Source organism: Neomonachus schauinslandi, chromosome 7 (genome assembly GCF_002201575.2).
Source record: "Neomonachus schauinslandi chromosome 7, ASM220157v2, whole genome shotgun sequence".
NCBI classification, from domain to species: Eukaryota; Metazoa; Chordata; class Mammalia; order Carnivora; family Phocidae; genus Neomonachus; species Neomonachus schauinslandi.
The window spans coordinates 100670032-100696931 of record NC_058409.1 but is presented as its reverse complement, the minus strand read 5'-3'; the positions used below and the strand labels follow the sequence as shown (position 1 = coordinate 100696931).

Here is a 26900-nt window from a genome sequence, read left to right as displayed (position 1 = left end):
AGATGCACCGGATTCTGGGTCTTCATCAATGCCTGTTAACGCGAAGGCCTAAAGACAGGCCCTGTTCACTGAGGCCCATCGCAAGCACCCAGAGCCAGGAAGAGGGGCTGGTGCCACCTCCTGGGAACACCTTCCTTGCTGGGCCTTCATCCTGCATCCTCAGCCTGAGGACTCCTGGTGACCCCCCCTAAGGAGGCAGCCTCCATCCTCACCATCAGCGGGCTACCAGAGTCTCTCTCAACAGTGTCACGGGTCCTGCCCCACCTCTCACAAACCTAGTGCTCGTATCTCAGTCTCCAGCAGCCCTGGACCACATCTAAGGAAGACAACACCCCGGCTCTGATGGTCTTTGCGAGGTCTCTGCCTCTGTCCACCCCATCCCCCACAAAGAGGGCTAAATATCCCCCCCATCATCTCCATGATCCTCCCTGGGGATTCCCTGGCAGGATGCCAAGCGCACATGGGTTTAGGTCAGGCCCAGAAGGGGCAACCACAGAGCTTTGGGCTCCTGCCTATCTTGCTCAGGCAGGATTTATTACTCAGACTACCAAGGGTTAAGTCAACTGCCTTCAAATGAGTAAATCCCTAGGGGAAGGAAGAGGAAGTGGCTAAAGATGCTCCTAAAAAGTGTGTGTGTGTGTTTTAATAAAGGAAAAGAAAAAAGAACTCTTCACAAAGATATCCTCAATCTCAGAAGTTGGCCCCTTCCTACAGGGGTGATGGGCAGAACCACAACCCACACACTAATCCACTTGGGCCCCACATCCATTTCCTGGGTTTCTTAAATCCATTCCAATCTCATACTTTTTGTGGCCCAGAGAGAATGGGGGTATTTTAAGTAAACCCCATTTTATTTATGGAGGGGGCTACCCATTTCTAGGACCACCATAGGCAGCCTTGCTGGACCCACCTTTCCAGCTAGTGGTCAGTCAGAGCAGTCAGAAAGTTCTTTTCAGCAATTGATCTGTGAGGCCCCCTCAGCATCAGCCACTTTGTGCTGGCTTCCCATGTCCCTCAGATCCCTATACTCTGGAAACACCTGAGGTTGGGGGCAAGATTCATTTATATGCTACTCCTTCCCGCCATCTTAGAGCAGTGGTTCTCAGGCACGCTTGGGTATCCTGGTCTATCTCCTGTTGGAGAAGTGGGCCTGCAGGTGATTTGTAATGAATAATAAAGTGCTTAAGTGTGAGGTTAACTTACTCCTGCTTTGAGCAGATCCAAGGTCATCCCCATATTAATATCATGCTCACTGCTGCATTTCAATAAGCTTTCTCCAGCGAGCGAACTCTTTTGCCATGGCCTGTGAGATTCTGTGTAACACCCAGCCTCACACCTTATGCCTCCAGTCTCCCTTCTCACTTCACTCATCCCTCTGGCCTTCAGCCAGTCCCTCAGGTATGTCGAGCTCTTTCCTAAAGAGAGGTCTTTGCACCCGCAGCTCCTTCTTTCAGGAGACCCCTTCTCCCAGACCTTTGTCTTGCTCTGTCTTCTGCATCAGGACTCAGCTGAAAACCAACTTTTTGGTACTCACTGGGAGGGCACTTAAGAGAGCCTCGGGGAGTCAGGGAGGGGGAAATACCGTGTTTGTGAACTACATGGAAGTGACAAGCTGTGTACCTGTGTAAAAACTCATCGAGCTGTCCACTTAAGATTTGTAACCTTTTGTAAATAGACTTAAAAAAGATGAAATCTAAAAAAAAAAAAAAAAAAAAAAATTCACCCTCTTGTTTCCCTACTATCATAGCAATAAATAATTCCTATTACTCTCGACCATGGCATGTGCATCTCCATCCTGGCACCATAATTATATTCTTTGATTGTTTATTTGTAAATTGCATCTCCTACTGGAATGGAAGCCCCACAAGGACAGAGCCTCTGTCTGTCTTGTTTGCTGAGGCACCTTCCAGCACGGTGCCTGTCACACAGCAGATACTAAAAAAAAAAAAAAAAGTGAATGGATAGATGTTAGGGATGAGTAAAAAAGCTTGGATTTAATGATGGAGGGAAAAATGGGCAGAGGAGGAATGTCCGAGGCTGGAAGTTCCCACGCCCACCCAGCGGAGAGTCGAGGGGTCTTGTTCTGGAAGTCCAAGAGCCTGTTCCCTCCCTGGAGCGCCAGAACCTGCTGTCTACACCTCATTGGGGTTGTCCTGGTCAGCGTAGATGAGGAAGCCTGTGAAGAGGCTGTCGGTCCAGTAAGGGTCGTAGAAAAGCCCATTCTGCTCTGAGTAGAAGATCTGCAGCCAGACCTCATCACCCTGCTTCAGAGCCAGGATGGTGGAGCCTGAGGCCACATCGTGGTTGCCCGTGTTGGCATCGAAGGTCCGGATGCGGTACTGGCCGTTGTGCACCAGGCCGATGGCCAGGTGCTTGTTGGCCAGCGTGATGTCGTAGGTGAAGTAGTAGATCCCCGGCACGCCGCAGACGAACTTGCCACTGGACGCGTTGTAGTGGCCGCCCTCGTTCATCAGGATCTTGTCAAACTTGATGGGGAGCCGCTCCCTCGGGTAGCTCTTGGTCACGGCCACTGAGAAGGCTGACTTGGCGCGGCCGCTGCCGCAGCTGCAAGGGCCCGGGAGGCCCGGCTCCCCTTTCCTGCCCTTGGGCCCCTTCTTTCCTGGTGTGCCGTGCTTCCCCGGGGTACCACTGACCCCCTTGGGGCCGCGGGGGCCGGCCCGCCCAATGGCCCCGGCTTTGCCCTTCGGTCCTGGCTTTCCCCGGTTACCTGTCCGGCCAGGTGGACCTGGAAGACAGAGCAGCTGGTGTTATGGAAGGGCCTTCACAGAACTAGGCAGAGGCTGTGGGCCTTGGCTTTCCATCCTTGGAGCAGGAGGCTTTGGGTAATGGAAAAAGCAAGAAGGTTTTGGAGTCACATAGAAATGTGTGCAAATCCTGATGGTGTAACCTGGGGCACTTCTCCCCATCTTATCTGGAAAATGGGAATGGTGATACTTACCTTCCAGAACCACTGTGGATCAGGGCAAAAAGAATAACTTACAACAGTTCGCCCCCTTCCCTTTTCCTGCCTTCTGGGGAAAAGTCTGGTCTGTCGGCCAGACCAATCCTTTGACGGGCTGTTCTGGGAATGGGTCGACAAAAGAACTGGAAGAAGCCTCTTGACTTCAACGCGTTGAGCTTAGTACAAGCCCTGCGTTGAGCACGAGGTCCCTGTCCATATGTGCAAGAGTTTTAGTGCAGCATTGCTCACGATAGCAAAACTAGGAACAGCTAAATGCCCATCCAAAGACAAATGCCTCAAAAATTATGGTCTACCCATACTGTGAAATTCTATGCAGGAGTTAAAAATATGAGGCAGATTTATGTGTACTATATGAAAACTTCTCTCAAGTATACTGTTAAGAGGAAAAAGCAGGTGGCAGACCCTTTTTTGTTGAAGGGAAACCACAACACTAACTAGTTCTATAGCCATTTAAGAGCAGAGGAGAATGGCCCATAGTAAACACTCTGCGAATATAGTTGGCATATCCTGCAGAACATTTGCCAAGTCATGTTTTCCTGTAGAATGCCCCTTGGTTCTTAATACCTGTATTTCATACAGTCTGCACTTCTCTCAATGCAACACTTTGGCCAGTGATTATATAGGAAACATGTCTATTTATGTCCCCTAAATTCAATACAACATTTTAAACAAAACAAATGTGGGTAAGGATTTGAGTCACATCCAAACACAATGGTATAATGGGTACAATTGGTAGATTGGCAGAATTGGCTGTAGATGTTTGAAAAGTTTGCCGCATGTCAGTCAAGGGCCTGCTTCTGAAGGTTGCTGGTGCTGAAAGGCATCCTAGCCTGATTGTACACAAGGCGACTGTGTGCTAGGCACCAAATGAACTGGGCGATCACAAAGGAATGTTGTAGGCGTTTTACATTCTAACAAGGCACTTTGCGTCTTTTACGGATATATGTAGGCATTTTACTGTGTTTTAGTTTTGAGTTAACATGTAATGCATTTAAATCCTTCCTATTTTAAGTAATTGGGAAACAGATTCCCAAATAGCATTTTCTCACTGAACATCTAATTTTCAGGAGCAGATTGCTTAAGTGGCTGGCAATGCCTGGTGTTACTACACACATAGGTAAATTATGTAGAAAAAGGCCAGGAAGGAGACGTATCTAAGCAATTAATAGTAGTTACCTCTGGGAAGTGAGGAGAAGATGAGGAGGGTGGGAATTAAGAAGGTCTCTTGCTTTATTTGTATGATTTGAATATATTGCAGTGAGAATGTACTTGTGTATTACTCATAATTAAAAATTTTAAAAATGGGGAAAAATTAAGATCACGAAGCTGTTCCATGAAAAAAATGACAATAAGCAAAACTTATTGCCTTCATAGTGGGAGAAAGGACTGTGAGGAGGAATAAAAACTGAGTCATTTTGCTTTGGAATTTTTTGGGGGAGACAGATAAGGAAGCTTCTTGGGAAGTTCTCCGATGTGTGATGTGGTGTGCCTCTTTCTTGATATCTTTTTGAGAAACTTCAGGAAAAGCTGATTTTACTTTTCAAGACCTTTCTGGGGGTGGATCTGTATGTGTATGTCGGGGGAGGGTGGTGGGGTGGTTGCTACTGGTCCCAGGGTGGCCCAGCTTTACCAGTCAGGACTCTGCATCTCTTCACACTGCCTTCCTTGGTGTGTTGTCTTAATTCTCAGCAGAGACTCAGTGCATCGCAGGAGAGATGGCCAAGAGCAGCCCCCAGCCTACATCCTCACACCTCTTGATCCAGGAGAAAAAGGCAATAGCAGAGATACCCACTCACCTCTGGGACCTGTAAGGTGAATGTCAGGGGCAGCTCTCTCTGCTTGGAGCCCAGCCCAGACTGGAGCTACCACTGGGTTCAGGGAACGGGATACTGGGACATCCAGTGCCTGATGCACTCTGAGACCTCCTCGAGTCAAAGCCATCATCATTATTGATATAGTTGTCTGGGGAAGGAGGTGCTTTTGGAGGGCTTAATTTGGTGTGGTAGGAGAAGGTCTGGATTTGGAGTCAGCTCCCAACCTGTTACATGAGCTTGGTACATCAGTTAAGGGGTGACTACCATTTATTGTGCGTCTACTTTGAGACTGATGCTTCCCAGGTCATAGGTCATCTTTGTCACACCCCGGTGAGGTTAAGTGCTGTTATCATCTCTATTGTAGAGATGAAGCAACTGAGGAACGGAGAGAGGTTAACTCATTTGCCAAAGCAGGTACCTGGGTCTGTGTCCAGAGTTCAGGTTCTTGCAGCTGTGACGAATCCCCCTTGACTCTCAGTTTCTTCATCTGTGACATGGGGATAGTAAGAATACCTCCTTCACAGGATGGTATGGACGGCCAGTTGAGCAACATACTCATAAGTGCTTTGTCAATGTTAAAAGTTATAACGACTCCCCAACTGCTTAAAACGTATGCGTGGGGATGTTGCTGACATCAAGGGTTTTGAGACATAAAGAATATCAGGGCGGAAAGGGCCTGTAGAGACTGTTCGATCTGTTTGCTGGCTGCCTGGCATCTCCTCCTTCGGGGAACCGCCCTTCATGACTTCATGTGGTCCCAGCGACCAACTGCCCTCACCACCCACTCATCCACCCAGGGGTGGGCCCATGACCCAGTCCTGGCAGATGGTGGTACCTCACCTCCATGGTCAAAGAGATTGGTCCAGGAAACATATGTGATTTGGGAAGATTAGTCATCCTGAGACTGGCTCCGGGGATCAAGCCATGAGGAGGTAGGCCTGAGCCCGTTGGCAGCCATATCAAAACTTTCAGCCTTTGTGAGAACAAAACCAACACACACGAGAAGCGGAGCCTTGACAACAACATTTGAGCTCCCGGACCCAGCCATTGCTGAAGCTCAGCTCTTGAACTCCCCAGTTGTATGAGCCAATAAATTCCATTCAGGGCTATAAATTGAGTTTCTGTCACTTGCCACCAAAGGGGTTCTGAATAATATATCAGGAGACTTGTCTAAAGCAACTCAGCAAATCAGTGGTGCAGCTGGGGAAGGGACACAAGATCTGATACCTACTGTTCCTTCAGGAAGCACCGCTCTGCTTTTTAAAGAGACATTAATTTGGTATATAATGAAATGGGATTACTTTTCATTTGTATAACTAAACTCTCTCTGTGCCAGAGGATGTCAGCCCCAGGTAGGAGCAGGAGGGGCAGGCACTGGGCCTCTTACCTTCCTCCCCGCTGTCTCCCCGGTCCCCGTCCTGGCCATCGTGGCCGTCTTTTCCAGGAAAGCCCATTCTTCCCACCATTCCGGAGGGCCCTGGGGCTCCCGGGGGGCCAGGGGGGCCCTGGGGGCCAGGTATGCTGCAGACAAGTTGAGGGGAGCCCTTTTGGAAGTCCCTGCGGCCGAAGGCACCAAGCAGTGGGTCTGCCGCACAAGGGAGGGCACAGGCCAGGAGGACCCAAGGGATCATGGCGGTCACCTGTGGGAGGCAAAAGAGCTGTGAGCAGGTGAGTCCAGCCACTGAGCTGACTGGTGGTCAGTCCGAAAGGCAGAGAAGGAGGAGGAGGCAGCTGGGAGAAATTCAATTATACTTCTCTCTTGCTCTCTCCTACATCACATACAAGTAGCTGGACAGGGTCATCCTATCTGGAGGACATATTTGGATGAACTGAGTCATGGACCCAGAATATACTCTGGAGAGGTCTTGGGGGCGAGGCACTCATCATCACACTGTTGTCCTTCAGAGTAGCTGAAACAGAGGTAGGACCTAATGGCCTAGTCGCACCGATTGGGAGGAGCCGTGGATGGAGAGAAACGAGCTATGATTTCATTCAAATACGCGGTACCAGTAGCAAGTCATTGTAGGTGATGATTTGTGGCTATGCTGCTTCTGTAGGGGGGACTCGGGGTAGCGCCAGGTGAGAACTGAGGCTTCAGTTCTAAGTCAAGTTGCCCCACACCTGAGCAGCACGGGGAGGGGCGGGGGCTACGACAGCAGCCTCCCTGCCAGGTGCTTCCTGGGGGCAGGCACGGGCTCAGAGCATTCCACACATTACTTAACTCACAGCATCCCAGGCAGACGGATACTGGCGAGGGAGGGGAGGCTCAGAGATGTGCACAACAAGCCCATCTCGTGCAAGTAGCAGGTGACAGGGCTTGGGTTTGAACCAGACTGGGCAGATCCAGAGTTTGTGCCCTTTTGCTGCAGGCAATAATGCATACTTTTTTTTTAATTAAAAAAATTAGTTGAAATAATACACTTAACATTCTTTGTGAAGTCAAACAATACTCTAAGTCTTATAATGAAAAACCGTGATCTCCAGCCCCACCTATCCTTAACCTCACACCCCACCCCAAACCCTTTTAGCTATCTCTTCTGGCATTTACTTCCATTAACAGATAATATGCTTACACTGATTCTTTTTTATTTATCAAAAAAAAATTTTTTTTAAGATTGTATTTATTTATTTGACAGAGAGAAATCACACAAGCATGGGGAGGAGCAGAGGGAGAGGGAGAAGCAGGCTCCCCGCTGAGCAGGGAGCCCAACTCGGGGCTCGATCCCAGGATCCTGGGGTCATGACCTGAGCTGAAGGCAGACACTTAACCGAATGAGCCACCCAGGCACCCCTCAAAAAAAACTTTTTAAATTAAGTATCAGGCTCCATGCCCAAAGTGGGGCTCGAACTCACAACCCTGAGATCAAGAGTCGCATGCTCTACTGACTGAGTCAGCCAGGAGCCCCCTGCGCCCTTTATTTTAGACATTATCTTTTGAATTTCATTTATGACAGATGAGGAATCAGCTCCCTTCCATCACCCTAGCTCCTATTTCCTCTCCCTCATGTAGTTAAAATATAATTTTTGCTGAAATGAAAATTTGCTCTCTGAATCATTATCAGTATTGTCTACTGCCAAGCTAAGCCCTATATCATAATTGCATTTCCTTTCTCATACACTCTTTTCTTATTGGAGATAATAATTTTATTTTTTCATTTGCTTAGTTCCCCATGCTATTATTTTCTACATTACTATTTGATCCGTTTATTTTCCATTTATTCTGATCCATTTATTTTCCTGAAGATAAACGTCCTGGAGCCCCCCCCATCCCCCTGTTCCAATCCTCACACATGCAAAACCGTTGCCATCCTAGATTCTCCTTTATGATCACTGTGGGGGTTGTCTTTGCCTCTCTCGTGTTAACATCTCCTGTTGTGTGAATCCCACGTCTTTCTCTTTGTTTAATTAAAAAAGATTTTTTAAGGCTTCAGTTTGGTGGCACATAGCCTGTGGCAGCTTCCTGGAAAGTAGTATGGGGAGTAATTTTTTAAAAAACGTTGCAAGGGGGCGCATGGGAGATGGAAGGTACCAGACATGCCCCAGCAGGGGTCAGCCTGGGCCAGAGGGGTCTGGACAGAAAGTGAGGGGCCCCAGCAGCGATAACCATGCAGGGCAGACACCAGAAAGCCAGAAGCTGAGGGCGAGGCCTGGACTTGCAGCAAAAAGCGGTTGTGCGGGCCCACCTCCAGGCTGTTACAGTCTGAGTCCAATATCGCAACCCCAAGGCGCCGGCAGAAGGCCCCCACGAAAGAGGTAGCTTCGATGTCTGCCAGGCCCAGAGAGGCAGAGCGGTACAGTCTCTGTCCCCACCCAGAAACATGGAAGAGCCCTCCTGCTGCCTGTCCCCTTACCTCTCCTTCCTTCAACCTGGAAACAGGTGAGCTGAGAAAGGGGACAGATGGCCCTGCCAGCTTCCCATCTTGGCTGGGGGACAGGAGGAAGTCTCACCTTTGAATGAAGATTGAAGATGGGATTCCCCGGGAGTGGATGCCTCCCTCCCTGGCTACATTATAGAGGGGCAGAGGAGGTAAAAATGTGTGCCTCTGACGTCACCTGAGCTGCCCGTGGCTGGCCTGAGTGACAGGAGAGGTGTTGGTGGGCCTGGAGAACGTGGGGAAGTGTCATGTGCATGATGTACTTTTGAAGAATTGTGCCCTAGACCCTCCCAGGCACCAGGCATCTCCATCTCCTTCCCTCGTCTGCTTGACAAGGGTCTTGGAAAACTGTCACTGTTCCTTGTGAGCTGTGATACATCTGGGCACCTGCAAGAGAAACCGAATTCTCAAAGCAGGTTTGAAATGGTTTGAAAAGTTGCAATCTGCAAATATTTTGGACCAGGGAGAGGGAGGAAGGAAGCCGGTAGGAGCGAGTCTTCTAGGCAGAGGAGGTCCTGCAAACAGCTAGATGAAGAAAGGCAGGAAGGAGAGACAGCTAGATGAGAGAGGAAGGAAGGCGAAGAAGCCTCTGTTTCAGTTTACGAGCCCCCTTTCTCTTCTGACGATCACCCTCAGCCACACAAGCCCTACCTCTGCCGGCACCAGCCTCTTGGGGACAACAGGGGATGCCGCTCAGTGACCGCTGGCCCAGGGCAGGCCCCAGTGGCTGGGTGGAGGAGCAGGGCTCTGGAACATGCACGGAGGAAGGGATTTCTCAGAGCTGGAGTCTGGCGGTTCCCGCAGTCCGAGCCAGGAACTGTTTTGGAAATAAAGGCGGGGAGACTAGATTCTGGAGAGAGACAGACACTCCTTGCCTCCAGGGCACCTCCAAGAAAAACAAGGCTGCAAAAATTCCTGCTCCCAGCCAGTGCCCCCGCCCTCCTGCCCTCTCAAGCCTGGCCCCAAGCCGACTCTCCACACTTTGGTGCTGAGACAAACTGGATGTTGGGGGCTTGGAGGGGAGCCAGGGCCACAAGGCATCCAGACAGGTTACCTCTTCCAGGGTCTTTTAAATAAATTTAGAATGGCATACTTGGGGAGGGCCCCAAGGGACCAGCCCTCTTAGTTACAGACAGGGAAACTGAGGCAGAGGCAAACTGACTTTATTAGATGCCTACAATGTTCCAGGCACTGTGTGAGGCTCTTTCCATGAATTATTTTATTTGAAGTTTATAATAAACTCTGTGAAGGTGGTAAACTTATTATCCTATTTTTCAGAGGAAGAAACAGAGGCTCTGAAAAGTGAAATGATTTACCTAAAGTCACGCAACTGGTGCAATGGAGACCGCATTCAAACCAGTGTCTGAGGGGGTCTGAAGACCGCACTTAATCTACTACACCTTGCTCCCTCCTCCTGCTATTTTTGTCCTGTTTTATACTAGAGGAGACTGAAGCTCAGAGGCTAATTTGCTCATATTTACACAACAGTTCATGGCAGAAGTTATATTTGAACTTGGGTTTGGCTGACCCTAAGGCCCAAACGCTTTCCCTTATGTCAGCATTTCTTAGATTTTTCTCCTAAATATTCTGAATCACAGAAGAGACCTTGAAGCATTTGCCAAAGCCACACACAATAGAGAAATTTCTTTAATATCAATTTACACACACACACACCTGCAAGCACACACATATACACACGTGTGTGTGTGTGTGTGTGTATAATACATGACTGTGAAAATGTAGATGTGATACTTTTTCTCCCTCAGGATACTTGAGTAAATCGATGCTTAAGGAAAACCTCCTATCCTTTGAGAGGCCCACACTTGGCTTAGCCAAGGTGATGGGGTGGGGATGCAGGGACGTCCTGGGCCCTGACTTCCACAAGCCCCTTTGCAGTGTTAATGGGATGCTCCCATGAGCTGAACCAAAAGACCAGGGTGTACAAAGCACATGCCCGGCACCAGCAGCTCATTCCTTGCTTAGACCCAGCAGGAGCCTCCTCCCTGGTCTCCTGCTTCCCCCACACGTACTGCCCATGCGAAGCCAGAGGGACTGTTCAGAAACATAACTCAGCCCCATCACTTCCTGGAGGGTCTTAGTCCAGTTGTTGCTGGTGGTAACAGCAAACATCGGAAACCCTCACGTGACCCACAAGGCCCTAAATGACCCGGCCCCTGCTGCCACCACTGCCCCACACCAGCTCCCCCTGCCTCTCCCTGCTTCCCCACCCCCCAGCCACCCACCTCCTTCAAGCCAAGCTCCATTCTGCCAGCCTAGGAGCCTCAACCTCTTGGCTAGCTGGCTCTTCATCCATTGTGTTTCAGCTTAAATGTCACTTCCTTCAAGGCCTTCCCTGACATGCCCTCTCAGACAGCTCTCCCTTTGGACCCCAGCTCCTTGACTGTGTCTTTCTAGCCCTTACAACAGTGCACCTGTACTCACTGGATTTGCTTGCTCCCCTGCTTACTGGGCATTCCCATTAAAATGGAAGCCCCATGGGAGCAGGGACCCCAGCTGGTCTGTTATATCCTCACAGCTTCCAACTTCTTTGCACACAGTGGGTGTTCAAGAAACATTTGCCTCATTAATGTGTGAGACACACAATCTGCCCTCAAGAAAATCCATAGTGAGGAGAAAACAAGGCAATGGCCTAAATCCAAAAGGAATCCTTGGATCCAAATAAGGTTTCTCCAAAAAAAAAAGAAAAGAAAGTTTTCTTCCTTTCGAGGTTATTCTAACTCAACCCAGATCTAATTCTAATCCCTCCTTTCTTTTGACCTCCTAGAGCACAGGGGCTCCCACCCTCACTCCAGGGATGGAGCTTACAGAATATTTTACACATAGGAGGTACCCCATAAATATCTGTTCAACTGCTCAGAGGGAATAAAAAACAATTATTGATCCTTCCTCACCTTTTTGAAAAACTATCTTAGTTCCTGGGGTGCCTGGGTGGCTCAGTAGGTTAGGCATCCAGCTCTTGATTTTGGCTCAGGTCAGGATCTCGGGGTCATGAGACTGAGCCCTGTGTCAGGCTCCATGACCAGCAGGGAGTCTGCTTGAACATTCTCTCTCTCTCCCTCTGCCCCTCCACCTGCTTGTGCTGGCATGCACCGTGCACGCTCTCTCTCTCAAATAAATAAATACATCTTAAAAAAAAAAACTATCTTATTTCCTAAATCCCTCCTGGTGGGAGTTGAATAAGAAGGCTATGACAGTCTTCCTGCTGTAGGGGAAAAAAATGTTAGTTGATTAAACCCCCAAAATGAAGTCATGAGGTACTAAACTTGGATGAAGTTCTTCAGTCTGGTTTTAATTTGTCCAGTCCCTGGACTTCTCATCTCTCAGTTAAGTAGCTAATGATTCATAAATACACATGTCCTAGGAAGAACTGGGAGTTAAGTCTCCCAGCCTGAAGTCCACTGTCAGGGGAAGAGTCTGCCTCCTCCTTTCTGCCCTTGGCCCTCAAGACACGGGCTCCCGGTTCATTCCCAAGGACCCTCGGCCCAGACTGTAATGAGAGAAGGACCAGAACTGGGGACATCGGTGTCTTGCTGACTACCCCTGAGTGTGGTCTGCTGGTAGAAACTCCAGGGACACTTGTCTGGGCCGGCTGCTCACTTCTGAGCCATCCTGCCTTGGAGACTAGAAGATCTACATTATGCTTAAATAAATCTAACTTGCTGGTTATTGGGTTATGACCACTGGCAGGTAGGGCTGGTGTTTAACTCTGTGATTAAGAGCCATGGGAAACCCACTCACTTAGTTTCCCCATCTAATGGAAATAATAGTTTAGCCACCTCATGGAGTTTCTGTAGGAACAATGAGATAACGTACCCAAAGCTTCGAGCCCAGTGTGTGACTGACTGCTCAGCAGTTGGAGAGAGCTCTGAAATGCCCCCTAGCCCGCACCCCCTCCCTGTGAAGCCCGAAGACCATTGCCTGCCTCATCCTTCAGGGCTCAGATCTGCTACTGTCTCCTCAGACAGAAATGTCTGGTCATGGGACCGAAAGTATCCCACCCACCCCTGCTACTTTGCTTTTCCTTTCCAAGCACTTGGACCAAGTTGTGATTATATAGGTATTGGTTTCTTGACCCACCAACTGTGTCCTCCTTCTGGTGTGGAAGTCCAGGAAAGCAAGTCCCTGCCTGTCTTGCTTTTGATCATGTCGCCAGAGCCCAGCACAGTACCGCCCCACATATAGGAGTGCTCAGTTCAGAGCTGTTCTTCAGCCTTGAACGAGACACTCCTTTTAATAAAAGGGCAAAACAGGATCACTACTTTCATTTGCTTTGTGTGGATGACAAAGCCACACTCGCCCAATGAGGGAGAGGCAGCGAGATGACTGGTCTTGGATTGGAAGATGTGGGTCACGTAACTCACTGGTTATGTGACGGTGGGAAAGTCGTCTCCTCTTATCCCAGCTTCCATTTCCTCACCTGTGAAATGGAGGTGGTAACGCTCATTCTGTCTGCCTTCCAGGACTGCTCTGAGAATCAACAAGATAACTAATGTTGAGAGCAAACATGATACAAAAGTTCGGGCCTTGTTGAAAATTGTAATTGCCACCACCTGCCCCTGAACTAACAGCAAGCAGTCCTGACCTCCCACTAGGAGCCCCCGGAGTGTCTAGGGAGGCGGTTCTGGGAGGGAGGTGCTGGGGATACCTGAATCGGACCCAGCCAGCGATTCTACCAGACTTTGGAGTAAAGGGGAAGGGCTGGTGGCTGGAATGGGGTGGGGCTCACTTGCAGATGAAGCTCCCTGACAATTCCCTTTGATGGGAGTGAGAATTCTATAATGAAAAACACCCCATGCCCTCCCTGAATTCCAGGAGGCAAATTGGAAACAGCCCTCTCCAGCTTCTCTGAAAAGCTGACAGACCGCCTGGAGAAGAGGGGCTGGCGACAGCTCCTCACACAGCGCTCACAGAAAAGTCCCCTTTCCTGGGATTTGGGAACACTCCAGCAACCCGAGTCTAATACAGAAGATTAAAAGGCATGGGGCCCACTTGCCAACAGGACCCAGAAACGATCCGATCTGCTGTTTTCTCCTGCCACACTCCCTGCTTCTGGCTGTGTGTAGAAAAAGAGGTCCAAGGACAAAGCTTGACCCAGCAAGATCCCAGGAGCCAGGGTCTCGCAGGGTCGGTGCCAGCACACACTCCTGAAGACCCACTGGAAGTCGCTAGACCTTCTGCTATGTACACCCAAACCCCGGCCGACCAACAACCCGGCATGCAATGTGCTGTGCTGGACACGGGGCCCACCCCCGGGCCCCTGGCTGCTTCGTGTGGGACCCCAGCTGCCCAGGCAGTGAGGGCACAGAGCCATCCAGCCTCGGGGCTGCCCACAGCTGTTTTCTGCCACGGAGGCCAAGGACTGCAGGGAGCCAGAAGAATGCAGCCTGTGTGCCAGATGTGAGGGGAGGGAAGGAGCCTGAGGGTATTCGAGTCCTGTATCCAGCTTGGCCTGAGGGCCAGCCTCCAAGTGGCAGCCCAGGGTGCTGGGGAGTGTGTTTGAGCAGCGCATCCGATAGCTGTAGGATGTGCGGCCACCATTCGAAAGGGGTCTCATTGCCATGGTAAAAAGGTAAAATGAAAGCAGTGAAATTAAATTTAATGTAGCCTTATCTATCTCAAAGATCACTTCAACATGTAATTAATGTAAAAATGATTAATGAGGCATTTCGCATTTGTTAATCAGTACTAAGTGTTGGAAACCCAGCGTGTATTTTCCCTTTGCAGCACATCTGCGTTCAGACCGGTCACGTCGCAAGCCACAGCCTTGTGGTGGCTGGGATTAGCTCTAAACAGAGCCGCTTGAGTTGAACCAGTTGAACTCGCTGTGGGACCTTTTACAAATTACTTATTCTATCTCCCTCAGCCTTGTCCTCTCCCAAATGGGGACAATACTACTACTATCTGCCTTAGAAGGTTGTTATGAGGACATAATGTCCCTAGACGAGGCGTGGCATGTGGTGAGGGGTACAAAAGTATGAGCTTCCCCTTCCAAAGATCAAACAGGATAATGGATGTTGAAAGTAAAGCACGATACAGAAATCAAGACCTTGTTTAAAATTGTAACTGTCACCAAATGCAGTCCTGATCGCTGAGTCCTGGGGCATTTCAGGGGGAGGCCCCTGCTTTCTCTTTCTCCATTTTTCATTTAAGCTAGTTTGCTTTGTGTTTCCGTCAGTTGCCACCGAAAGCGAGGAGGCTGGGCCTTTGCCCCTGCTCTGGCATGGCATCCTGAGGGGAGGATGGGGTGCCTGCCTTGGCCCCACACCGCTGAGCCACCTGGTGTGTTCACGCTCCATAATACACAGACGGGTGAATCACCTGGACAGCGCTTAGCTCAGCCAGTGACGGGAGGCCAAATGGGGTATCACGTGTTTGGTACCATGGCTTGGCATGTGCATGCCCATGAATGGTGCCACTTATTGCCTCTGAGGCCAGACACTGGGGTTCTGGAGATGAACAATGGGGCTGCCACCCTCACAGGGCACACAGCCTGGTTATCCTGAGGGTCCAGCCTGGGTGCCCAGGAGAGAAAGCAAGCCTTGAACCTCCTTTCTCTTTGAAACAGGCCCTCTTTCCAAAGAGCACCCAGGACCAGGCAGAAGGCAAGGGAAGGACATTGTGCGGCGAGATGATCCCTCGGAATGGTACAGAAGGGACCACCCTTGAAGACCCAGGAACTGAGGGGGGGGGAACAAATTCTGAACTCTGAAGAGCTAGGGAGCAAAGGCTAAGTTTGCCTGGACTTCTCTGGGCTGCTGGTCTCCATGGAGGCTGTTCCAGTCAGGCCCTGACAGGCTTTCAGGGTAACTCTAAGGATCTGATCCGGGGCTGGCCTTTGAGAAGCACAGAGTCGGTCTGGTGCTTAGGAGTCATACATGTTCGACCTCTGCTACTGAACCCCTTTGGGCCTTAGTTTCCTTGTCTGTAAAATGGAAAAAACCATACTCTATGGTCTTGTTTAAACCATTTGAATCTGAAATAGCATGAAAGAAAAATATTTATTCTTTCTCTTTATGTGTGAAATCTGAAATAACTCAAAACCCCCAAATTAAAAGTTTGTCAAGAACCTCGCAAGGCAGCGTGACTTGTAAATGGTCAACTGTGTGTACGCGAGAACCACATGACAACACTATTCTAGTAGGTGAGCAAAATACCTGCCACCCTTCAGCCGGCGAATTTTGAATTACACCAATTCGAATTATTTGAGGTCTTTACTCCCCGCGTAATTAAATTGCTCATCCCTCCCTTATACAATAATTGTGAATATTAAATGAGATAATGCAGTAACCAGGCACCAGTAAGCACTAGGTAATGGTAGTGTTATTCTGATATGATGATAACATGTGAAAACAAGGTGAGATAGGCTATAACAGGAGAAGGTTAAATGAGCAGACCTGGGTCTGCTGTTGCCTCATCTGTAACATATGAGAAAGGTGAGCTGAACACTTGTGAGCTTTGGGGTAAACAGCTCGCAGGCAGTTATAACAGCTGCTACGGGGTGACAGCAAGGCACAAATGCGAAGGTGCAGGATTTCTTTCTTTTTTTTTTTTTTAAGATTTTATTTATTTATTTGCGAGAGAGAGAATGAGAGACAGAGAGCATGAGAGGGAGGAGGGTCAGAGGGAGAAGCAGACTCCCCGCCGAGCAGGGAGCCCGATGCGGGACTCGATCCCGGGACTCCGGGATCATGACCTGAGCCGAAGGCAGTCGCTTAACCAACTGAGCCACCCAGGCGCCCGAAGGTGCAGGATTTCTACACGTGTGACCTACTGTCAAAGAAGTTGTAAAATTCGGGCGCCTGGATGGCTCAGTCGGTTAAGCGACTGCCTTCGGCTCAGGTCATGATCCCGGAGTCCCTGGATCGAGTCCCGCATCGGGCTCCCTGCTCAGCGGGGAGTCTGCTTCTCCCTCTGACCCTCCTCCCTCTCACGCTCTCTGTCTCTCATTCTCTCTCTCGCAAATAAATAAATAAAATCTTAAAAAAAAAAGCTGTAAAATTCAAATTTACTCATTCAATAACCAGCTCTTTATTAACATTGCAATGTGCAGGGACCTCTGGTTGAAAGGGATAAAAAAGCCAGGGAGGATGGCCTGCCACTGAGGGATTGATTAGGGAATGATAATCTAGACCCGACTGGCTTATCAATGGCCTGAGCTGATGCAAACTACAGACTGCACCATGCTTTTGTTGTTGTTGTTGTTGTTTTAATTTGAAATTGTTGCCAATGTAAAACATGGGAGATTTTATGTTAAAATCAAGATTTCCAGGCACAAGCAGCTGACTCTGTGGCTGGAGCCCAGCTCCCGCAAGGTGCAATGCGCTCTCGCCAGCCCCCAGCTTGCCCTGCCTTCTGCCTGAGCTCCAGGTCTCCACCCGTGGCTAGAAATCCTGGCGGTTGGTCCATGCCTCTCCTGCCTTCGAGGGCACGGGAGTTCGGAGTTGGAGCTGTACATCATTCCCAAAACCGAGAACCTGTGACAGGTGGTCCACAAACTCACCCCGGGGGCACATGAACAAGTCCCCGGAGCAGGTGCTGAAGCATACCCAGCGCCCACGGTGCCAGAGAGCTCCACGTGAGTACAAACGAAGGGCGTCAGAAGCCGTGTATGGAGTGCGTGCCTGCCTGCCTCCGGCACACCAGGAAGAGGGGGGAAGACGAGAGGCAGAGCACTGGCCCCTCACCCGAGAGAAGCCTCCTGGCAACCCGCTTCTAGCGAAGACGGTGCAGGGGCGCGTGACAGTGACAACACCATGGCAGACATGTACCCACCCGAGTTGTTCACCAGAGAGGACCTGGGAGGGACTGAGCATGGGGACAGCATCGATGACTCTTCGACAGAGGAGGAGGGCGAGAGGTCAAGGTGCCCAAGGAAGAAGGGTCCTGGGGCCAGAGAAGAGATGGAAGGGGACCAGGAGCAGGTCCTCAGGCATTAGGAGAGGCAGTTGGGCTCACCAAAGAAGTTCAAAAGTCATGACCATAAACCTAAGAGCTTCAGCTCTTTTAAATAGGTTAATAAAAGGTTGCTGGAAAAAGCAAAAAATAAAAAAATCAAGATTTTCAGGTTTTCTTGAGAATCTGGAGGATCTGACAACATTTGGCAGGGCACCAACTGGCTGCCCCTTGAGATGGAGTGTTATGGGCTGAAATGTGTTCCCCAAAATTCATATGTTGAAGTCCTAATCCCAGAACCTCAGAATGGGGTGATATTTGGAGGTTGGGCCTTTGAAGAGGTAAAGGGAAATAAAGTCGTATGGATGGGCCCTCTTCCATGATGACTGGCATCCTCATAAAGAGATTAGGACACAACACACAGAGGGATGACCATGTGAGGTCCCAGCAAGAAGGTGACCATCTGCAAGCCAAGGAGAGAGGCCTCAGAAGGAACTAACCCCGTCGTCACTGTAATGGTAGACTTCTAGCCTCTGGAACTCGGAGAGAATAACTTTCTGTGGTTTAAGTCACCAGTCTGTGGTACTTTGTTATGGCCACCCTAGCAGACCACGACGCAGCACCTGCATTCCCCAATGTGCACAGCGCTTACCACTCCCAGATGGCATGCCTTCTGCTCACTTTTGTGTCATGCACAGCCCCTATCAGCATCTGAGTTGGCAACCCCTGACCCAGGGGAAAAGGGTGTTCTCCACACATGTTGTGTGTTCTTACTTCAAAGCTTTGATGTTCATTTCCCCCGTTCGGCTCTCCTCACAGTTCTGTAAGGCTGATACTATCATCCTCACTTGGCAGAAGAGAAAACAGGGCTCAGAAAAGTGAAGTCATTTTTTCCAGGTCCAAGCTGGGAGGGGACCCAGGCCTGCTGACTCAGGGCACGGGGCTCATGTACCTCTGCCATGTGCTCAGGCATAGGACCCACGAACAGAAAGCCTTAACTCACAGGGCAGCTCTCTGTGTGCATGTGTGTTACAGAGGTAAGCCAGGGCACAAATCCAAGGAGGCTTATTTCCTTGAAAAAAGATTTGGCATAGAATTCCTTTCAAAAGTAAACCTAGAATAGAATTTGCACTGAAATCTGCTTTATGCAGGAGTTCATCTCATGGAGGCAAAGCCCGGTTGGCAAACCTCTGACTGGAAGGGAGGGTGAGGGAAGCTGTGAGTGTGTACACGGACTCTGTTAGCCTATGCCGAACATTCAGGAGCAGAAAGCAGTAGAGACTGGCACAGTAGGAAAGAAGAGTCAGTCCCCTGTGTCCAAGCAGCTGATGAGGAAGAATAGTGAGACAGGGAAGAAGAGGGGGATTTGCAGAGAAAGCAGTCACGTCCTGGGGGAACTTGCTGAGTATTTGGTGGAGGCAGAATAGCTTCAGAGATGACCCCAGACTTGTGAAAGAAATCTCCATTTACTCGTACGGTGACATACTATGACACCGTTATGAGAACAAAGTCAGTCCAGACATGCAAACGGAAAGATGGCCAACATACACAAAGTGAAAAAGGCATGTTGCAGTATGGAACATAAAGTATGATTCTTTTTGAGTTAAAAAAAAAAAGGATACACACACATATATAATTTCTGAAAGGCCACAACTTCTTGATAAATGGGTTTCCTCTCAGAATTAGGAACGGGTGTGTCAGCTTTTACTTTTTACTTTCTCCCTTTTTGTACTGTCCGAATTTCTTATGATGAGCACTGTTAGTTTTGTAGCATTTAAAACAAAAGGTGACCCTAATATTTAAGTATTAGAAGACAGGCAAAGTTGGTGTCCCTGCTAGGATGGGGAGAAGTCAGACATTTGGGAAGAAGCCAACACCATGGTGCACTTGATGTGTTAGAATAAAGGGTAGTAGTGATGTTCTAAGAAGTGCAGGGGGTCTGAAGTGTTGGCAGTGGAAAGTGGGCTTAATGGATACAATTACCAGATAACAGAATAAATCAGAAGAGAACTGTGTAGGTGGGGGAGGGGGGCAGAAAGGGAGGAGAGGAGAAGACAGACTTTGAACAATGCTACCTGAGCATCAGCCTTGGGTTGACATATATAAGATGTTGTTGTTATTACTGCTGGTTCAGTGGGGGTAGGAACACGGGGTCCCTGGGAGATGGCGGGTCTGAGGGGGGAGATTTTGAAGGGTTCCAGGTAGGAGAGTTTTGTGATCAAAGAGCAGAGGAGGGTGGTGCAGAGGTTGTGCAAACAAGGACTGGGAGACCAGTGGGGGCCACTGCGATCTTTCAGCAGAGAGATACAGTCCTGGAATAGGACCGTGGCAGGGGGGTTGGAGAAATATGAACAAAGTAATTAAGACAAGGCTTAGAGACAAGTAGTTTGGGGGAAGACAGTTGTAAAGAACTGGATGCAAATCTCAACTTGCCACTTGCCACTTAGTACCTTTTGAGCTCAGTCTGCCCGTCTAATAATATACTTAATTAAAGAAGTGCTGTGAAGAGTAAATGAGATCATGCACTCCATAAATACCAACTATGATTGTTAGCTCGGGTATTGGACTCAGACTTACCAGGGCTCAAGTCCCTTTACCACCAGTTACTAGCTGTGCAACCCGAAGCAAGTCATTAACGTCTGAGCCTGGTTCCTCTTTGGCAGATGGGGATAACCTGTCGTCATGGAAATGAAACAGCACACCAGAGGCTGCCAGAGCCTGGCACAAAATAGGCGCTCAATAAATTGTAGAGGTGTTGCTATCAACAGTTAAGCCACTTAGCACAGAGCCTGGCATACAGTGAGCGCTCAATACAGGTTAATTCATGTTATAATTCATAAGGCAGAGGTCGGGAGCCAGGAATCCCGGGGTTGCCCGGCCTGCAAAGAGGGGAAGTTTGCAGCACTCGACCTCCCACCCGCACAGACCCCTGTCTCCGCCCCAACAGCGCGGAGCCCTCCAGTCCCATCAGAGCTCTCCGCCCCTGCAGGAGGGCGGCGGAGGTGCGGCGCGGGTAGCGCACGGACACTCACCCTCGCAGCCTCGGCCACGTCCAGGGGCTTCCGGAACCACGAAGCTCTCGCCCAGCTCGGCGTCCCGCCTCCCGCCGCCGCCGCTCTGCCGGCGCCCGCCCCAGGCATACTTTTCCCATCCCGTCATGGGCGGGAGCGCTCCGTTCCCGGTCACGTGGGCCAGCCCGCGGCTCCGAGCTCTCCCTTCGGCATAGGTTTGGAAAAAACTTGAGCGCTGGTGACAACTTGAGTGTGTCCATGCAGGTCTCTGTGTGTAGAACTTGTCAGTGCATTGGAAGGTTTACATGCACGAGAGTGATTGCTACCCAGGTGGTTGCAAGAGTGTGGGTATTCGTGCGTGTGTCTGAAGAGACATCTGTATTGCTTGCACGTGAGCATTCAACTCGCTGTGGATCAGAGGGTAATGGGCATGACAGCTATAACAGCGTAAATTCCCCAAGTACGGAATTTGCCTGTACTTGAGTGATTATGAATCGTGTGTGCGTGTTTAGTTGTGTATGTGTGTGTGTGTGTGCATTCATAAGTGCAGGTGTCCAAACGTTCATCAGGGCTCCCGTATGCACACATACACTCACACGTCCAAGATTGCAGCTCAGTGTGGAACTGAAGTGCACTTCATTTGCTGGGTGTATGCGTTGAAATGTGTGTATGAGTGTGCACAACCACATATCAGTGTGCATGTGCATGAGTTCTGTGTGGTACCTGCTCACTCTGGGTGTGTTTATATGTGCACGTGCTGTGGTGTAGATTTTGTGAGTATGCACATACATAATAGTGCCCCTGCGTCCCAGCCCTCTTTTCCCTCCTCCCAGAAGGTAAGTCTTCCCTGGCTTCACTAAGTCTCTGCCCCCTCCTCAGATTGCTGAGAGTCCCAGAACAGGCAGAGTGACCCTGTTTAGGTTGCAAGCAGACTCTAGAGGAAAGAAAAATCATAGAGGCCTGGCTTTAGCTTCTTCCTGTTCTTTCTACTGCTCTCTTCTATGAGCTACCAGTATTTCACTCCACTGCTACAGCATCTGGCTAGCAGATGATATATGACCCACATTCAGAATTTTAATGCAGATATACATTTGAAGTCTGCTGGTTCCACCACCTAAGACAAGTCACTTACCTCATGGATGGTGTCTTATCTTCTGAAAAGTAGAGAGAGTAATGATTATATTATTGTCTTGTCTCCTCCCCTCCCCCGAAGTTGGGACACTCACCCATAAAGGTGTTTGGTAAGCCACTGAACTATGTAGAGAATTATTACTAATGTTACATAAACATTATCTGAGGATGAAAGTTAGCAGGCTCAACAGATCTTCATCCGACAAACATTTGATAAACATCTGTGAGGTGTCAGTCCCTGAGCTAGGTGCTGGGGATATGGAGGTAAACCAGAAAGCTTTGGTGCCTGTCCTCATGGAACTTAGAGTCTCATGGGGATGACACAAGTGGATACAAGTGAAAGGAATATTACAGAAGAGGAAAACACTGAGTATGAAACTGGGCGTTCAGGGGGAAGGCCTGGGTCTAATCCTGAGGGAGGACTGGGACTTGTCTGGGTGTAGGGGAGGTGTGAGCTCTAAACACAGAGGAAAGATGACATGTGAAGTAGGGTTTAGTGTGTTGAATCATAGATGGCTGGAAAGGGTACCTCTGTTCACCACTCCCTCTGGGTACCTTGGTCTGTTCCCAAATATGTCAGGAATGAAAAAGGTAAGGAAACCCTGCCTCGAATGCATGGATGCCATTCACAGTCTAAAGGGCTCTAGGATAGAGTAGAAATCTCCGCGTGTTACCCATGGGCCTCCACTGCCATAGAGGCTGAAGCCACTCTTGTTGGTAAGGAGATGGTTGAAGAGAAGTACAGGAAAAGGAAAAGAAGTACAGGAAAGTGGCACCTGGGAAGCACTTAATATATGTTTACTGGCTGAACGAATGGGCGTGGATGTTCTTCCAGCTTTTGGGGAAGACTTGGAACCGAGGTCTCCTGAAGCTGAGCAGAGTCCTTGGGGTCTTGTCCTGTGGGTCCCTGCAGTGGTGATGGCATGGAACTGGAAATCCCAAATACTCATGAAATGGCTATTCTAGGAGCTGCAGGAGCTGCTTCAAGATAGAATGGGGCTCAGAACTTCCTCACTCTAGCCTGTTTCTGTCTTTAATTCAGTACACAAACATTTGTTACCTATTTTGAGTATGGGGACAAGGAGGTGAACTTCTGGTCTATGGGGAAAGGAATGAGAACACAAATTCGTCTAAGAGGCATAATGCAATAAGTGCTATAGGAAACATACAACGTGTTCAAAATGAGGAGGATTTCCCCGTTTGTTTGATTCAGTTCAATTCATTTCACAATGCCATTCATGTCTAGAAAAAATGCTCAGTGTATTGAGAAGATGAATGACATTGAGACATTTATGGCCATAGAGGGCTTGTAGTCCAGCAGGGGCAGCCATGTGCCAGAGGTGGCAGATCGGCTTGTTCCACATCTGCCCAAACCTTTCTGGGTGTGTTTTCCTGTACTACAGAGGCTGAAAAGCTAAAAATCCATTTCCCAAACTCCTTGCTGTTGGAGTTCCCCTTGTAATTTAGGTTTGGCCAGTCCCGTGCGCTTGTGCAAACCTGAATTCAACACTGAGTTAGGAAAAACAACTGAGTTAGGTGGAGAGGAGGCAGCAGCTGGGGAGGGATCCCTTGTGCTGGCGGTGACCTACAAGGGGCAAGATAGCTCTAGAGTTTGGGCAATAACTCCTGGCACTGGACTATACCTAAAATTATGTGTAGAGACTGGGTCCAGTGACTCCTGGAACCTCAGCTTCCAGATTGTGGCAGAAATAGTGGTTCCCTTGGGCATTCAGTACTGTGTGGTGTTCTGGGAATCATTCTTGAGGACCAAGCCAGGCCAGAACTTGCTCTACAAGGATTCTGAGTTTACTTGATTCTATTCATTAATCCATGTTTTCTTAAAATAGCTAGAATGGTTTTGCACCTTCACATGAACCCTAACTGATACATCACGCTGTGAATTAGAGGTGTTGTGAGTGTCAGAGACGGGGCGGGACACGAGTGTGAGCAGAATAGCAGGGAGGACATCCAGATGGCCACCTTTCTTTCCTCTTTCTGTTTCACCTTGACCCCATTCCAATCCTATAAGCAACTTTCAAACCAATTAATTGGTCAGATATCAAACAACTACAGTGCACAAGGCACTCTGCTTTTCGTTGTGGTCAAGGCAGTGCACAAAACAAGTGAGCTCTCTGCCTCTGTGGTGCTTTTGAGGAGACAAGTGTTGAAGGAGCACTGAAACATAGAACTCACAACCGTGGCAAGAGTTACGAAGGAAAAGAAGAGGGAACTGTGGGAGAGAACAGTGGGGCAGAGTCTGTGAGAGACCTTACTTTCCTGGGAGGTCTGGGAAGATCTCTTGAGTAGGTAACATCGAAGCTGAGTCACAAAGGGTGAAAACGAGCCAGCCCTGTGAAGGTGGCAAAGGAGGAGGGAGAGTGGTGCCAGGCAGAAGGAGCCGTGTGTAAGAGCCACAGTAGCCATGCCCAACAGCTTTCTAATGCTCCCCTGGGTAATAGTCATAGGATAGAGTCTCAGCCACTTAGCGTTTCTGTAGCCTCAGTAACTGGAAGCCTCTGTGATTTGACATCTTCCCAGCCACTTCTCCGATTTTTCCTGTGTCAGGATTTCTCAATCTCTGCATTACTGACACTTGAGACTCCATAAGTCTTCACTGCGGGAACTATCCTGTGCATTGTAGGATGGTTAGCAGGATCTTTGGCCTCTACTCTCTAGATGATTGCAGCGACCCCTCTGCCTCCAGTTGTGACAACCAAAAATATCTCCAGACATTGCCAAATGTCCCAAGGTGGGCAAAATCGCCCTCCACTGAGAACCACTGCCCTATGGGTAGCCCTGTTTTGGTCAGGGTCGTCTTGCTGGCTCCCACCTTCACCTTTTATGTGTCTACACCTCCACTCAGGCAGTTTCCTCCAACCACTCTTCTGCCTCTCCACAAAGCCTTACACATGTGTCTACTGGAAATTCATAGCTTTTATCTGCCCATTATCCCTCTGTCCATTGGGGAATTCCATTTGGGTGATTCTCATGTGTACTGGGTGGTAGGGAAAGAGTGGTTCATCTTGGTGCTCTGCCTGCCCTCTGGCTGCAGGAGTAGGGGCATGTGGACCAGGCACCCCTTCCTTTTGTGCCCAGTTAAGAACCCAAATGGGGGGCCTGAGATCCAAGCAGAGATCATCAGAATCTTTCCATGTGATTTCCATGAGATGGCACTTACTTTTCTTCTGAATTGTTAACTGTAAAGATAGAGCCCTGGGCTGCACTAGCCATTTTTTTCCTGCCATTTGGAGAGAGCCTGCTTGTGGGAGGAGTCAATGACATCAGTTTAGAGATAGAAGTAGATGCAAGAAGAACTGAAAGGTGGGAGAGAGAGAGGGCTCTGCCCACATAATTGGAAACCTTTGTGCAGATACTTGCACTACAACATTCATGTTCTAATTTTCGTTCTCTTTCTTCAAGCCAGTGTGAGTTGTTCCTGTCAGTTAGACCATGGAAAGAGTCCTACGGCACTGTCCAATGCCCACTTCAAATCTCTCCTCTTTCATGAACGGCCTCTTAATACAGAACAATCTGAAGAAAATGCTGTCCTTGAATTCCTAACTAGTGGTTTGCTGGAGACAGCCACTAATACTGTGCTTTCTGCGCTTCTCTTTCCAGTTTTGAGTCAAGGGACATCATATTTGCATCATAGTGGGAATAATTATGCTATGGAAATCAGCAAATGCTACAAATCAAGACTCTCTTCCCCCAGCAGAGTCTTCAGCCTGTTCACCAGCACAGCACTCTCTGAATGCCATTTCAGTTGGACCACCCACTTGGATATTGGTCACATACCGATTTGTAACAACTCTTGCTTTTTGAATATGGTGACGTTGGGAGGGCAAGTGCCCCTGACCCACACTGCATCTGAGTCTCCAAAGGAGGAAAGGTCCTGAGGAATAATTTGGCCTGTGGTCTTCATTTCACACATGGGGAAAAAGAGGACAGAGACCTTTGGTGACTTGGTAGTTCGTTGTGAAGTCAAGACAGAGAAAGTCCACAATCTTTTGACCTCCATCCATGATTAAAATGTAGGCCTTCCCAGCCTTCCTCTTTGTCCTTTTTCAGCCCTTTCTTTTCTCCAATTTTGGCACAAAAGAGGGTTTAAAATGATTGTTGAATCATTCCAAAGAGCTAATGGCCAAGACCCAAATTGTCAATGCTTACTTACAACAAGGGGCTTTGGGGCTGTGAAGTTCTCCAGGATGAGATCATTCCAGATGGGGTCTTCCTAATGTGGCAGCACTGGGGAGACAGCTGCTGAAAGAGAGGACTCGCTGCCCTTCCACAGAAAGACTGCGATGTTGGAGTGAGTGTTGGCTTCCCTGTGTATTACGTCACTTAGAATCAAACAAGACGATAGTTGAGCTGCAAGGAAAGCTTGCAGATCTGTAAAAATTGAAAATACACAGTTTATTTTTGACATAGTTATTCTATTTCCACAACTTATCCTGGAAGTGTGCATAAAGATATTCATTTCAACTGTGTTTGAACTAATAAAAGACTGGAAACAATCTAATGTTCACCATCGGGAACTAATTAAATAAATCATTATGCATACATACATAGAGGCAGAACTCTATGTACTACCATGGAATTATCTGCACGATACTGTGTTTAGTGAGAATGATAAGGAGCGGAACAGCATGTATAGTTTGCTATCATCCAAGTTAAAAAGAGGTGAGGAAAACACACAGAAACACACATGAATGTATGAGTATAATCTATCTCAAGAAAGATACATGAAACATTGTAACCCAAAAAGTTGTCTCTAGAGAGGGGAACTGGAAAACAGTGGTAAAAGTAAGATTTATTATTCACTTTATGGGACAATTTGACTTTTAAACCATGGGAGTCTAGTACTTATTCTATGCCCCTCCCCTCAATAAAATAAAAAAAAAAATAAAGAATATGCTGTGTTACAGTCCTTGGAAATTCTTCCTTGGCTCTGATGGATGAGTTGGATCTGGGGATGTGCCAGAGAGCTGAGAGAGTTAAAACTAGTAACCCTCCCCCTACAACTATATAGTTTCTTTAAAAAAGATTCAATCTGTTTGAGTATTCCAAGTTTGCGACAATTATTTCTCCCATTATACAGCTGAAGGAACAGAGGCGCAGAAGCCAGCCATCTTCCCAAGGTCACAGAGTGAGCGGGAGCCAGAGTTGCCGTGAG

General features: G+C 48.7%; 1 protein-coding gene across 2 annotated transcripts; it reads right to left on the bottom strand.

Annotated features, from left to right (window-relative positions):
* Nucleotides 1–1923: 1923 nt before the first annotated feature.
* Nucleotides 1924–20684, bottom strand: C1QTNF2 (C1q and TNF related 2). Of its 2 annotated transcripts, XM_021697930.1 has the most exons (4): nt 20618–20684; nt 9324–9489; nt 6185–6437; nt 1924–2746 (listed from the first exon to the last, which is right to left on the bottom strand). In XM_021697930.1, exons 3-4 carry the CDS (start codon nt 6426–6428, stop codon nt 2133–2135), a joined length of 858 nt encoding a protein of 285 aa, XP_021553605.1. In that variant the 5' UTR covers nt 6429–6437; nt 9324–9489; nt 20618–20684; the 3' UTR covers nt 1924–2132. The 2 variants fall into 2 exon arrangements, with proteins under 2 accessions (XP_021553605.1, XP_021553598.1); XM_021697923.1 differs by lacking the exon at nt 9324–9489 and having other exon boundaries at nt 20618–20663.
* Between the last annotated feature and the right edge of the window lie 6216 nt (nt 20685–26900).

Excerpts from the sequence above, each read along its gene's own strand:
- C1QTNF2 (XM_021697930.1), bottom strand. The coding sequence starts at position 6,428 with ATGATCCCTTGGGTCCTCCTGGCCTGTGCCCTCCCTTGTGCGGCAGAC. Across the intron at positions 2,747-6,184 it reads GGGAGACAGCGGGGAGGAAG|GTCCACCTGGCCGGACAGGT; the intron begins GTAAGAGGCCCA and ends TCTGTCTTCCAG.